Below are 13,531 nucleotides of genomic sequence, written 5' to 3'. Positions count from 1 at the left end.
AGTTTTTCTGACTTCATGCTTTCGTTTTGGTGAATGTAAGTGTCACAGTGGATAAGTTAGAGGAATAACTGACTGGAAATTGACAGAATCCTTTTTGTCAACAATATCATGGTGCCAAACATATCTGGAAATAACATTATTATCAATAATCTATCTGTATGCCATCCATGATGTTATCACTACAGTATGGAATAAGTGTAATAGGACCGATCCATATATAGACTGATATCAACAATTTCTTATTTTTAGCTCGTATGCATTTCAGTGCATTTTAACAACCACTCAGTTGTAGACTACAGCTGGTTCAACATCACAAACTGGGACAATTCTTAACATATACTGTAGATATGTACTGTATAAAGTCATTTATAGAATTATATGTGCCATTATAATGAATGAACCAGTGCCATGTGCTTGGATATGATCTACTAAGCTGTTCACAGAAACCAGTGTGTGTGTGGGGCATAAGGAAAGTGTGTTTTGGTGTGTCTCTGTCACAGGAATCCTGGTACGAGTTTCGAGTGATGGCTGTCATGGATGACCTGATCAGTGAGAGCAGTAATGTCGTGGGAGTATCCAGCACAGGTCGGTTCATCGGTTGTGAACTGTTGCAGGCGACGCACACAGACATGAATCTGTATTCTGAGTTGTGTTTTTGCAACCTGTCCGTATTACCTCCTCCAGATCCCTTCCCTCCTGCTGAGTTGCCTGACGAGGGGCTGGCGCGGCCGGTGGTGGCGGGCGTCGTGGCGACTATCTGTTTCCTGGCAGCGGCAGTACTGTTCAGCACTCTAGCAGCTTGCTTTGTCAATAAGCAACACCGTCGCAAACTCAAGCGTAAACCAGGTCGGTCTCCCTCTCCTCTCAATCCACATGTGTTAAACATGGTGCTGTCCACGTCCCACCATGGATGGATTAGAGAACAGGTCCTGAGGTCCAGAGCTCGAGCCTCTCGTCTGAAGTGACTGTTAATATTTCAATCGAAAGACTACAAAGAGAAGCAAGCTGGGTAGAAAGTGAGGCAACTTGTGTACAAAGAGACTCATAATGACCTCAATAAGATGCAAAATGACTACAGATAGTGACTGAATGACCACAAAAGACCTACAAAAACACACATATAAAAGATTTTTAAAAATGACCACACGGACAAAAACAAACCACAGATTCATACAAAATGAGTAAAAGAGTCACAAATCGTCAACAGAGCCTATACTGTAGTCCTCTCTACAGCCTGCCCCGGTTTGAATCCCCCAGTGGCCCTTTGCTGCATGTAATATCCCCTCTCCGTCTCGACATTTCTTGTCTCTGTCTGACCACCCTATCAATTAAAGGCATAAAAGCCCCCAAAAATACTTAAAAAAAAAAAAAAAGAAACATAAAACAACCATAGTCAGAAATAAAAGTAGCAAAAAGAGAAAATGATGAAGAAAATAAACTGCAAGCGATCCCACGTAGTCTGAATGAGAGGCTTGTTCCATGTCTTTGCTCAGGAGCCAGTTGCCTCTTAATCCGTCCATGTGTTGGACTTGTTCTCGTCGTATTCAGCAAGAAGAAGTGCTAAATTCAAATATTTTTCTCTTCTCAGATCCTCCGTTGTCGGTGACACACTTCAGGAAAAGCATTGAGTCACCGTAAGTAAAGCCAATGCCAGAGCCCCTGCAGTCTACCAGAGGTGGCAACTACTGTGCATCTTCTTCAGCAGCACCTCTCATGAAATGTCACTTCCCATGCATACAGTCACAGGACATACATTTTTATCAATGAATAACAGGTAAAACCTTCAAAAGAGCTACGGGAAATACTTTTATGACTTGTTTCTGAAGCTGCTTGATACACACAGCATGGATCCTCCTGTAATACGGCGAGAGTTGGTGTATTTGTGCAAAATGTACGAGCATACAGAAGAAGAGGCAGTCTAAAAAAAAAAAGACATTGATTATATGCTCAAGTTTTTTGGAGGGTGTGGAAGAACATGTACAGTAGCAACCTCTAGCGGATCATGGGCAGATTAAGGAGACTTCAAAGCAGCCAAGTCAGCATTTTAAACACATTACCCAGAGTGCCCAAGCTGCAGTATGCGTATTGATTTTTGACCCATCTGTATTCTTTAACCTCAAACGCTGTCTGCTTTTCTGCATGACTCTCAGTGGTTAATAATGCTGTTTTTTGTTTAGCCGCACATTTAATGTACAGTACCAGCTACATGTGTGTACCTGTCTGTCTGTCTGTAAAACCTGTGTACATGTATGACTGCATTTCAATCTCAAAAGAAGCTCATTTGTGACAATAACGTGTGTAAATCCCATTCCAGAGAAAATGTGTGTTTGCCTGAGACTTTTAAAGGGGAAATCATTAGTATCTTTTGCCTATTTTGTTATGAAATAGTCCAGGCAGGTCAGGGAGTTCACACTCAGTCCTTCCTGCAAGTGGCATAGATAAAGATGAACCAGGCCCATGTCGTTTGTCTCCCATCGCAGGCCTCCTCTCACCCCCTTGCCAGGGGTAGAGCCCTGCTGGGACGAGCCTGCCAGGAGCAGTTTCTTGCCCCCGCCCGCCAGCCCCCTGTGAGTGCCTGCCTGCACCAAAATACAGAGTGTGCTGCACTGCACTGGCTTGGCTGCATGGTTAATGCATTGCATAGAAATGATCAACTTACAATGACTATCTGTTCTAGCGAAGCCCACCGCTGGTCTTATTATTGCATGCACAGACTTTCACGCACCATACAGGAGTTGGATTGCATTAGCTCAGCTGCATGTACAGTAGGATACTGTGTATACCGGTATGCACTCTTTATGTCTACGTGATGCATTCAGTGACCTAGTAAACGTCGACCGTGCTGCTCCTGGTGTGGGCAAATGAGGCCTGGTTAGATGTCATCTGCTTCCCTCACATAACCATTTGGTGCAGCATATGGAAATTGGTCTCACGTCTGCTCAAGAAGATGTAGATTCAATAGATAAGTGATCCGGTTGTCATGGTTGCGTCGTTGGTTCTCCTCTCATCTCATCATTCTAGTTTGGCTCATTAGCTGCTGTTCTATTAGGATGCTGCTGCCGCCATACACTGGTCATTATCATAACGCCTTTCATCATGGCTGTCTCCACATAGTGCTTTGGCTTTGTATTGTCTCATCTGTTCAGTTTAAGAATAAACCTTCAATCATGTCTATTCATTTACAGCATCAATGATTTTTCTCTTTAAATAAAACAAAAAAACATTTCTATTTGGGTGTCTTTTAGTGTATGTTAAATAAAGCCAGTGTCTTTTTTCTGCATTTTAATTATCAGGTTGTCATCGGGGAAGATAAGTCCAGAGAGCTCTCCTCCATCTCGGCCACGCTCTCTCTCTTCGGAGGGTTCCCACGGTCCAGGCCTGTACGTCAGGAAGCTGCCCAGCCCTCAGAGAGAGAGAGACAAGGAGCTCTCCTTCTACAAGAAAACCAAGCGTGCCATAGCCAGCAAGAAATACAGTGTGTCCAAGCATGAAGCAGAGGTCACCACGCCTATCGAGCTGATAAGCCGCGGCCCCGACGGCCGCTTCGTCATGGAGACCAGCCCGCCGCCCCGCCGCATCCATGGCTTCCCCTTCGCAGAGGAGTCCGACATGTACCCTGAGTTCCGGCAGTCTGACGAGGAGAATGATTTTGACCCCGGGCCTCTGCCGCCCATCATGCCCACGCTGCGGCCACAGCTCTCCCCAACGTCCTCCAGCCTGGAGTCAACGCAGCCCCCCACCTACAGCCCCCGCCTACACAGGCCCATGGAAGGTATGAGCTTTGCAGAGGGCAGTGCACTTCACGCCTCAGGGCAGGCCCCGGCCTCCCGCTACAGGGGCTTTCCCCAGGGCCCGTTCTATGGGTATCTAGGCAGCCGCGGTGAATCAGGGATTCCACCACCATTCTACATGCCCGACATCAGCCCGCGTAGCTCCGCTCTGTCCTCCCCCCCAGGCACCGCCGAGGGGCCCTTTGGTTACCCCTCCATCCCCGAGGAGAGTGGAGAGATGGAGCTCCATCAGTACACTGCCTCTGGCCATTCTCTGTCTCACACACACAGCCCTCCTCCTCGCTCTCCTGAAAGCTGGCAGCCTCATGAGCTACCCTTCCTGGGTCTAGAGGGTCCACGGTTCATATACCCACCTCACCATCCTTTACACCATCCCCAGGACCTCCCTGACCCACCCCCATATCCCCCTCACTCTCTCCCCCCCAGTCGCCTGCACCTCCCTTCCCTGAAGGATCCAACCAGCCCTGGACTCCTGCAGCTGGAGGTCCCTGTGGCTCCCCCAGGCAGAGACCGGCCCATGGGGCCTCCGGTCAGGCGCTTAGCTATGCAACAGGCCCAAAGTCTCGGCCAGCTCAGACACACGGCCCACGGTGTGGGCGTACCAGTGTTGCCTTACCCTGACCCGGCAGCCCGTTCAGGGAGCCCAAGCACAGCCCCCAGTAGTAGTCCTCAGTCCTGGCTCAGTCCGAGGGCGGGGCGCCGGGCAGACCCCAGCCTCCCCCCGCTAGTCCTCCAGCCCTCCCGCCTCTCTCCGCTCTCCCAGAGCCCCCTTAGCACCCAGCCAGGTTCTCCAGATATTCTAGTGCGGCCCCCTCCGCGCCCCAGCATCCTCCGCACCTCTCGGTCTCTGGAGATGCCTGAGCTCACCCTGCAGCCCACTGTCAGTTTCTCCCGGAGGTCCTCCCTGACAGCCTCTCCCACTCAGAGCCAGGGCGCCATGCAACCCAGCCCCAGTTACCACGCCCACATGTCCTATGCCTCCACTGCAGCCAGTTACCCCTCCCAGTCCCCCTCTCCCCCCCCGGAGTGCAGGGATGTTTTCGGGCAGAGGCCATCCCAGAGAAGGACAGAGGAGGAGATGCTACCCTCAGAGCCCTCCCAGCTCCAGATATCAGCCTCAGGGTAGGTGATCCATTCCAGTAGAGAATAGTCACATATTTATTTAAAGAGGAGACTTGTTGCCTCGTCTGCAGCTCTCTAGTCCAAATTTCCTGAGTATTTGACCACAGTTTGACTTTGATGTTTCCATTTAGGGCATAATTAAGATGCATATTGTACTTAAATATGCAGAAGGCATGTAATTGCATTTAGCACACATTGTAAGTTAATAAAAATGACAGTTCTTCAAACTTTGACAATTTAATAGCATGTGAAAGCTCAATTTGATATTAGGATCATGTATATTTGTCTTTCTTATTTGATAGTTCATATTTAATCTCCTAAAATATTGATCTTGATACTGATAAAATGAAGCCCGTTTTAAAGATAATGACTGGAGGAAGATTTGGATGAAACACTAGAGCTACACAAGCCCTCAACTCTACTGTTTTTAAAACTGTAACATTTTTTCTGTCCCCCATTATGAACAGTGAAACTCTGAAGTATCTTCCACAGACTGATAGAAATTAAATTGGATCAAATCAAAATGTGTGTGAGGCACTCGCACAAACTATTGTCATACTCAACTTTAGTGTACATTAAATGAACATTTACATTAATACATCCCTACTGTTAACATAACGTGCTACCACTTTCTGATGATTCACCCTTTATAAATGACTATTAATGTATTAAATGTGAGTTTACTGAGAGTTTTCATTAATAGCACCCAACAGATCTATAAACCAGTAGTTGACTATTTAATAACGTTTATTAAAGCCAATACAGCTTATGATGCTGAGTTTCAAGTTTCAGTAAAAATCTGTATAATTACAGTATTGATGAACTTAATATGTCATTAATTAATAGTTCTCATGAAAATCCAGGGCTGTAATTGTAAATAATGATAATACATCTGTAGACGTTTTCCAGAAGGTCAGATGTGGAAAGGTTCTCTGAAAGAAATTAATAAAGGAGTCACTATAGGAGAAGGATAAAAAAAAACACAACCTGGCAAGTTATTTAATTAATCAGATGAATTACAAGTTTTAAGCACTTTATAAAAGGTGCCTTATGAGAAAGTGGTCACCAAAAGGACAAAAAACTCTCCGACACTATAGTAAGTTCCTCACGAGGGAACACGACAATTAAAAATCACTAGAAGGGATTTTTCCTGATGCATCAGACATTTTGACAGATCAGTCTCCCTGTACGCAGAATTTTAGACAGAGCACAGGAAAGAAAACATAAAGAAATAGCTGAGGCTCATATACCTTTGTGCCCCTGAGTATTTCTACACTGCACACATTCCTGCGCCCCCTCACACCCACCTCACAACCCTAGAAGCTACAGTGACACAGTAGCTACAGCCATGAGGCTTGCTCCTGCACTATCACTGGCCTTTAAGGGAAAGTAGCTTATAGGGCTGCTGCTTTATAGAGGGTAAGGGTCTTACCTGATTTGTTTTTGATTGATCTCAGCTATCTGGGCAGCGTTGTTGTGACCCGGTCCCCTACGCCGCAATAGGTAAGGGTCGGACCCATGTCTGAGAGGGGAGGGGTCAGCAGGGGGAGGGCTCTAATCACTCTCTCCTTTAAAGGGGAATCGCTTTGGGTTGTGCCTCTGTGCTGGATTCAAGTGAAGTACAACTAATGGTAATAATGACTGCAGGACACATTTGTCAATACTCTTCAAAGGCACAGTAAGCCTGCTATGCTGTGGCGTAGGCTGCAGTAATTAGGCTTGTGAGTCAAGCACGAGGAGCGGTTTTGGACTGTGGAGAAACATTTGATTTTGTCTTTTGATTGTTTGAATACAGACATCTTTCTCCCTGCACCAAAAAAGAAAAAAAAAAGAGGCTTGAATCAATAGAGGACGCACATGAATGATAGACTGGAGTATTCCCCTTTAAAGTTTTGTTCCATGTGCAAAATGCCATGCATGCATTCTCTAAACTTCTCTCTATGACCAAACAAATAACAACAATTCTCAAACTAAATTCTTTGTTACATTTGTTGTCCTAAGTGCTTTCGTTTTTCTGTCATGTGACTGTTTTTAATGGCCATTTCCTCTTCCTGTCATGTGACTTGTTCTTTAACGGCCATTTCCTCTTCCTGCCATCTCCTCCCGTCAGCATGGTGAAGCCTCTGTACGCAGTGTTCATGTTTATGAAAGTGTGCTGTACAGTGTTTATGTCTATGGAAATGTACTATATTTTAACACACTGTGGCCTCTGCACACAGTTCATGTGATAATGGAAGTGTTCTCTATCTGTCCAGGACTGTTGCAATTCTCAGATGTGTCTCACCCTCTCTGCTAATGGCTCTCAATCTCTCTCTCCACAGTGACAAATGATGGACAGCATCTCTAAAGCTTTGTGTTCCTATGCCTTTTGAAACAATACATGTTTGGCACAACAACTTGGCTTAATAAGAGCATTAAGTCAGGTTTTGACGCTGTTTGTATTTAGTTCTTTGAAAGGCAAAGACATTGAACCTCATGAACCACATCAAACTGAAACGTTGAGTTTGTGAGGTTATTTGGATTTTATTTGACTTTATTTACTCATATTTCTATGAGAGATGGACAACAAAACCAGAGTATTCGGTATGAGGTGAAACTACTTCTAAAACATACTGCATACTATGAACGTGGAGTGATTAACTCGGTGTGATTCTTGTTTTGCTGATTAAACATTGATTATTTTTCATCCAACTTACTTTTAGCATGTATCACTCATGAAATGAAAATAGTTCTTAAGGTTTGAGGACCAGATTCCTGTTTATTTTCCGTTTGGAAACACGTGTTGTGATCACACAGAGCAACCAGTCGGATAAATGCTTGTGCACCTTTTGCGGGGGTCAGCAACCTGTGATGTGATTAGTGTCGGTTTACATAGATGAAGACAAGCCATGCCAGCAGCATTTGTTAGTACACCTTCAGTATATAAACCCATAAAGAGACACTATTAGAGGAGGTTTGACCTTGTATGAGTAGAGTTGTGGAGTTACTATTATTTTCACAAGAGCCCCTTTCTCAATGTTGTGATGTAAGCTACTGTAGTAAAATGGAAACTGGTGTTTACTGCAAAGCCCCATCCCTGGCTTTGTCTGTTTGATTCTCAGTATATCATTAATGTTCCCCGCAGTCCTGCAGACAGATGCAAGTCTGTAATTCTGAATATGATGGTGTCCTCACTCTGCAGCCCATCAAACAAAACCACTGCTCTGCCAATACACTCTGAAATTTTATAGCTGCCCTCTGTAGACTGATGTGTGCAGATGTTGACACTGCCCCGTTCACTCACTCCACTTTGTCAGAGTTTACCAATGTTTTTACATAGAGAGTAATTTACACTTGAAACACACATTGACACAAATACAGATTTGGCATTAATCTCCTTTGTCACCTGCAGTTATGGGATTGATGTAATATATGGGACTGATGTACTTTTTAACAAAGTGATTGTAGTGTAGTATTTACTTTCTCACATTGAAATTGAAAACAGCTTATGTGTCATAGTTTGCTGACTTCTTACAAACAAACAAAACAACAGTGAACTGGAGGATTTGAAAAGAAGCTCTGCTCTTCATTGCAACGGGAACATTCATTTAAAGTTCCAGAAATTATTTTCATTTCATGAGTTTTATACAGCAAAGAGACTAAAATTGCCTGCATTTCTGAAGCAGTCACTTTTTAAAGACCCAAAACTGAATGAGCACAAAACTTCAAATTGTATTTCTTTTTTCTGGCCCTGATGCTAAGATTACAGAATGTCCCAGATTTGAAATTACAATTTTGACACCTGGAATTGTGTGAAAGTGATTTTGTCTCACTAACAAATGCATTTAGGAATGATATGTAGTTTATCTGGCCATAATCTTTGTTATTCCTGGACTGGGTCTTTAATGTAATGATTGTTTGAGAACAAACTTATAGACAATAATTTCACCAAATCCACTGCCACCTTAGGTCAACTATTTATTCTTTCTTTCACTTTCTCTTTTCCTTTTCTTTCTTTCCCTCTTTCTTTCTTTGTGTCTAACTTTTGTCATCCATCACCGGAGATAGAAAGTGGAAATTCATCATTTTAGTGAAAGGGCTCTCAATAGCAGAACAAGAGCTCATCAAATCATATGATAGCACCTACTGGAAATAGCAATGAAAGTGCCATTCTGTCTTTCACTTTGAGACGGGGCCGAACAAGACTGTTGGATTAATGCCCAACAATGTGTGCTGTGCTGTCTCTCCACTTCTCAGGGAACCTCTAGGTGCGTCTAGTGATCCTGCCGGGTCTGAGAGCTTACCAGCACTGCTACACCACTGTATTACTAAAGCCAAGGGAGGTGCCGCCAACAACAATAACAACACAACCTCCGGACGGAGAACAGGTTAGTCTGATGATTAGAGAAAAGGAACACAAGGTTCATCTTTAAATAAATGTGTGGTTTGTCACTCCAGTGGTTCCCTCTGCTACTCCCCCCTCCCCTGCCAGGTGTGTCTCCCTCTCAGACCCAGCAGCAATCTCAGACACCCCAAGAGGGAGAGAATCTCAACTTCCACAGAAAGAGGAAAAGGCAAAACAAGAAGAACCCCTATCTCTATTTGACCTCCTTCCTGCACCGCAGGCAGTCTGAGGAGGACCAGACAGGCATCCTGGACAGTGCAGACTCTGAGGGCCCAAACTATGGGACTCTACGCTGACCCAAGCCATTGGACTCGACGAAACTGACCCTCCCCCTCATACATTAAAGAAAAAAAAACAAACAAAGAAAAAAAAAAGAAAAAAAAACCCACACCTCAGCCCTCCCTGCTCCATCCCGGTCTCTGTATCAAGCTAATACGTTTCTTATAATCTCTAAAAGTTCATCTGTGTTTGGGGAGCAGGAAACATCAAACTGAATACTCCGGGGTTGGAAAAATCTTATTTGAAGACAAGAACAATGGCTTTTCTGAGTTGTCACCACTACTTGTCTCTGAGGAATTTCACTTGAAAATGCTCTGAAAAAAATAATGTATATAAATAGTAAAACAAGGGAATTAAGCTTCCTCCTACAGTAATAAAAATGTGTTGGTTGAGTATGTGACAACACGTTAAAGATTTTTCACTCACTGGTCATTGAGGGGTCCATATCTTTAGGTTTTTCAGTGATACAGCGTACTGTTAAGCCTGGTGCGTCCTCGGACAGGGACATGAGTCTACCTTTCCTACAATACAAATAGTGTCAGTATTTAAACACAGGGTTCTTACCACAAAATATACCTCAGAGTAAACGCAGAATTGCTGTAATTCTTGTGGTATACTGTATGTGCTTGACCTTTTTACATATGAAACGTATGGACAAAAAGGTTTATATCACACACCATGCTCATTCAAATGGATAATATGGCCTAACTTGATCTAATTTAGATGCTTTTTATTATCAGTAATAGCAGGCATATTGTGTTTATTTTGATTTATGATCTAATGCCAACCATTAGGCGACAGTGTCTTGATTTCAGTGCGTGATGGCTCAGTGTGATGCACTCCTCATTACAGCACGGCATTAAGACAAAGATCATAGCCTTCATGAGAACTCTCAAAAATAATTTGGGACTTACACGCTCACAGAGGTTCGACTAGTAGGATTAGAAGAACAGGGTGATGAATTGTGAAGTGTACTGTAGTATGTATTTCATTATTAAGGAATCATTTGTGAAATGTGGCACATCTCGCAGTGCCTTTTTTTTTGCCTTTTTTTTCTCTTGTTTTTTCTAACATAAACTGCCTTTTCCTTCGCCTTCTCATATTTGTCTCTTCGGGGTGAGTGAGGGACTCCGATGTTACGTGTGTTTTTACTTTCTCTGCCAAGGACACATTAGAGAATATGCTACACAGGATGCATAATCCTTGTTTATGTGTTTGTTTGTTTAAACTTTTTTTTTTAAATGGGTACCTGCTTCAACTGAGTATATCCAAGTAATAGGACAATACCAGAATACCCGTAAAAATAAAAATACACAAGTTTAGATTTAAAAAAAAAAAAAAAAGAAAGAAAGAAAAGGCAAATGAATCAATAAATACCATTTCAGTGGAAAAGTACATCGGTTTTCATGCAGGAAGAACAAACCAGAGCAGTAAGGATGTTAATGTTTAACAGCAGCTGTTAGAGGAGAATGTGATTGCTTCATAAAGCTGTTAACAAGCAATGAGAAATTTTCAAAGAATGGCCACCCTGACTGTTTATCTTTAACAACTATATATTACTTGCTAGCTACTTCTCTGTATGTTTGTTAATTTTTCAACACTAACCGATAATGAATGTATGTTTTGCTGTACAGGAAATGAATGTCCCGATGTCACAGTACATTGAATGACCCATTATGTTGTTAAAAATTGCAGCTGTGACTGGTGGGATGACCAGTTGGCACATTAAGTCCAAATTCTTTTACTTCTCTATGTGTCTCTCCCCTGTATGCGACAATAACCGGTGGGCCCCACACCGGTGCTCAGCCAAGCTCCTTTTGCTCTGACGGCCACACAAGCAACCGTTTTCCTTGCATTGCTAAAGCTAGTTCAATCACTCAAAGACATATCAGATAGATTTCCATCTGTTACCAACCAATCAGAGGTTTTCCGACAAATATCCACATGAATGAATCGACTCAATGTCTGCTTACTGAAAACTCTTGACAAGCGAGAAAGTGATGATTGCCTGAAAGTGCGTATACTACTTAAACAAATTGGTTTCGTGTAAGATACGAGGAAAAAAAATCTATATTTGTTATGTACTGTACATGGTGTGTATTGTATTTGTAAAGATAAATCAAACCATGTTTTACAGGAACACGTTCTTGTATGAGGGTGTACTGTATGAAAAGACGGGAAGGATCCCAAGGTAAAAGAAATTAGATTATATATAAAAGTATTTGCTTACAGTACGGCTTTAAGTGGATAATGTTTTTAAAACATATTAAGGTGCCTCATTTGTCATACTTTAGCAGACATTATTTTATCTGAGAAGAAAAGAAACCTTAATGTTAGTACTGTACAATGTATTATTGCCATAGCCCGCTGGCTGCACAAGTTGAGTAGTATTTTCTCTGATGTATAGTACGTGAATGCCCATTGGAAAAAGCTTTAGAAGCAGAAGTGTGTTGCCCTCTATAATATTTCTGGAACAAAGTAATACTGTATTTTGCCCGTTCATGAGCACACATGTAGACTCACTCCAGATCTCTTCGCCTTCAGGTGTCCAAAGCAAATAAACTGAAGGAAGCATTTTTCTAAGAGTCACAGACATGCTATAGTCATGTACACTACGTGCTGTGGAGGAAATTGTGTTTACATTAGTTTGATAAAAGAAAAAGTTTGTTAGGGCATAGTTGCTTTGAACATTACGACTTGGTGCTATGTTTAACTTTGTGGTGCTGTAGAATAGAGGTCTAAAGTTTTTTTTTTTTTTTTTTTTTTCGTTTCCTTTTTCCACAAGCGACTCCTTTGGCCCTGTGTGGTTGAGCAAACTAGCTCCGGTAGACACTATAGGTCCTTATCATAACAGTATCATGGTGTGATGACAGTGATAGACAATAATGGAAAATAGTAATATAACCACAAATAATAGAGACTTGTGACATTCAAATGAACTCAAGATGACCTGTTTTCTATAGTGTGTTTGCAATGTCTGTCTGTGCTTCCAAGGTACCCTCTCTAAAGTATATTTGTGATGATATTGAGAATATTAACCCAGCCTAAAAGGGGAAACATAACCTGATTTAGATTAGTACACGCCACAGGACACGCGGGAGAGAATCTGAGAGTATCGTCAGGTCTTGAGGGCATCTTTTCTACACACTTCCTCTAGGTCTACAATCTTTGGTTAGCAGCACTGTTTTTCAAGCACACTACTGCAGGGGCGTAACCGTCTCACATCATCCCACCACCCTTTTTGACGGAAGAATTCCTACTAGTACTGTACAGTATAGCCATGACTAGTCACCACAGACCACATTTGTATTTATTACTGATTCTCCTGGTTGAAAGGTATTGGGAAAGGCTGATACAAAGCTCAACAGCTCTCCATGGGGTTTTACGAATGGATGTTGTCTTCCGGGCTTTTTTTGCATATTCAACAGAAACATGTACAGTGTTTAAGAGGGCTGCTTTGGACGTACTGTTAGCTACGTTTGTTTGTTTTTTTCTTTTGTTTCTTTTTTCTTTTTCAGTTTTTTTTTCCAATTTTTCTGCTTACAGCTTTTAGTGCATCACTAGGTGCTGGTAGGATGATACTTAGAATCAATTTGATTTTTTATTGTATTAATCTTGCATGTAGAGACAATACAAAAACGCCTATTTAGCAATCATTCATGGACATCCGAGCTGGTTGTTATTGGACGGAAAATAGAAATATGTAGTATTTTCTATATTCTCTGTTTTTTCATGTGTACCAGCACTGAGAAACTAGAATGTATTATTATCGTAGGCTACAATAAGCACTACATCGCTGACTGTTTTAGCTAATGCTCATACTCAAGCAAACCAAGTAGTGCTTAAAAGGAAGAAAATTTACAACATTTCATTTCATTTTCATCCACTGAACTCTGTGCTGTACATCACATGTTTACATTCTGTATTATATGTTGTTTATTCTGTTTTTTGTGCA

General features: G+C 42.4%; 1 protein-coding gene across 1 annotated transcript in view; it reads left to right on the top strand.

The window, feature by feature from the left end:
* Positions 1 to 9,593, top strand: part of igsf9ba (immunoglobulin superfamily, member 9Ba) — a gene marked incomplete at both ends in the record, with an annotated part of 62,582 nt that extends 52,989 nt beyond the window's left edge. Inside the window, 7 exons of the mRNA XM_083984709.1 lie at positions 501 to 585; positions 685 to 846; positions 1,589 to 1,634; positions 2,481 to 2,567; positions 3,294 to 4,913; positions 9,150 to 9,280; positions 9,385 to 9,593. Of these exons, the coding sequence (XP_083840835.1) occupies positions 501 to 585; positions 685 to 846; positions 1,589 to 1,634; positions 2,481 to 2,567; positions 3,294 to 4,913; positions 9,150 to 9,280; positions 9,385 to 9,593 (2,340 nt within the window). The remainder of the gene's footprint in view (positions 1 to 500; positions 586 to 684; positions 847 to 1,588; positions 1,635 to 2,480; positions 2,568 to 3,293; positions 4,914 to 9,149; positions 9,281 to 9,384) is intronic.
* Between the last annotated feature and the right edge of the window lie 3,938 nt (positions 9,594 to 13,531).

This window comes from Trachurus trachurus (genome assembly GCF_905171665.1).
Source record: "Trachurus trachurus genome assembly, chromosome: 13".
Lineage (NCBI taxonomy): Eukaryota > Metazoa > Chordata > Actinopteri > Carangiformes > Carangidae > Trachurus > Trachurus trachurus.
This window is presented reverse-complemented; position numbering and strand designations above follow the sequence as displayed.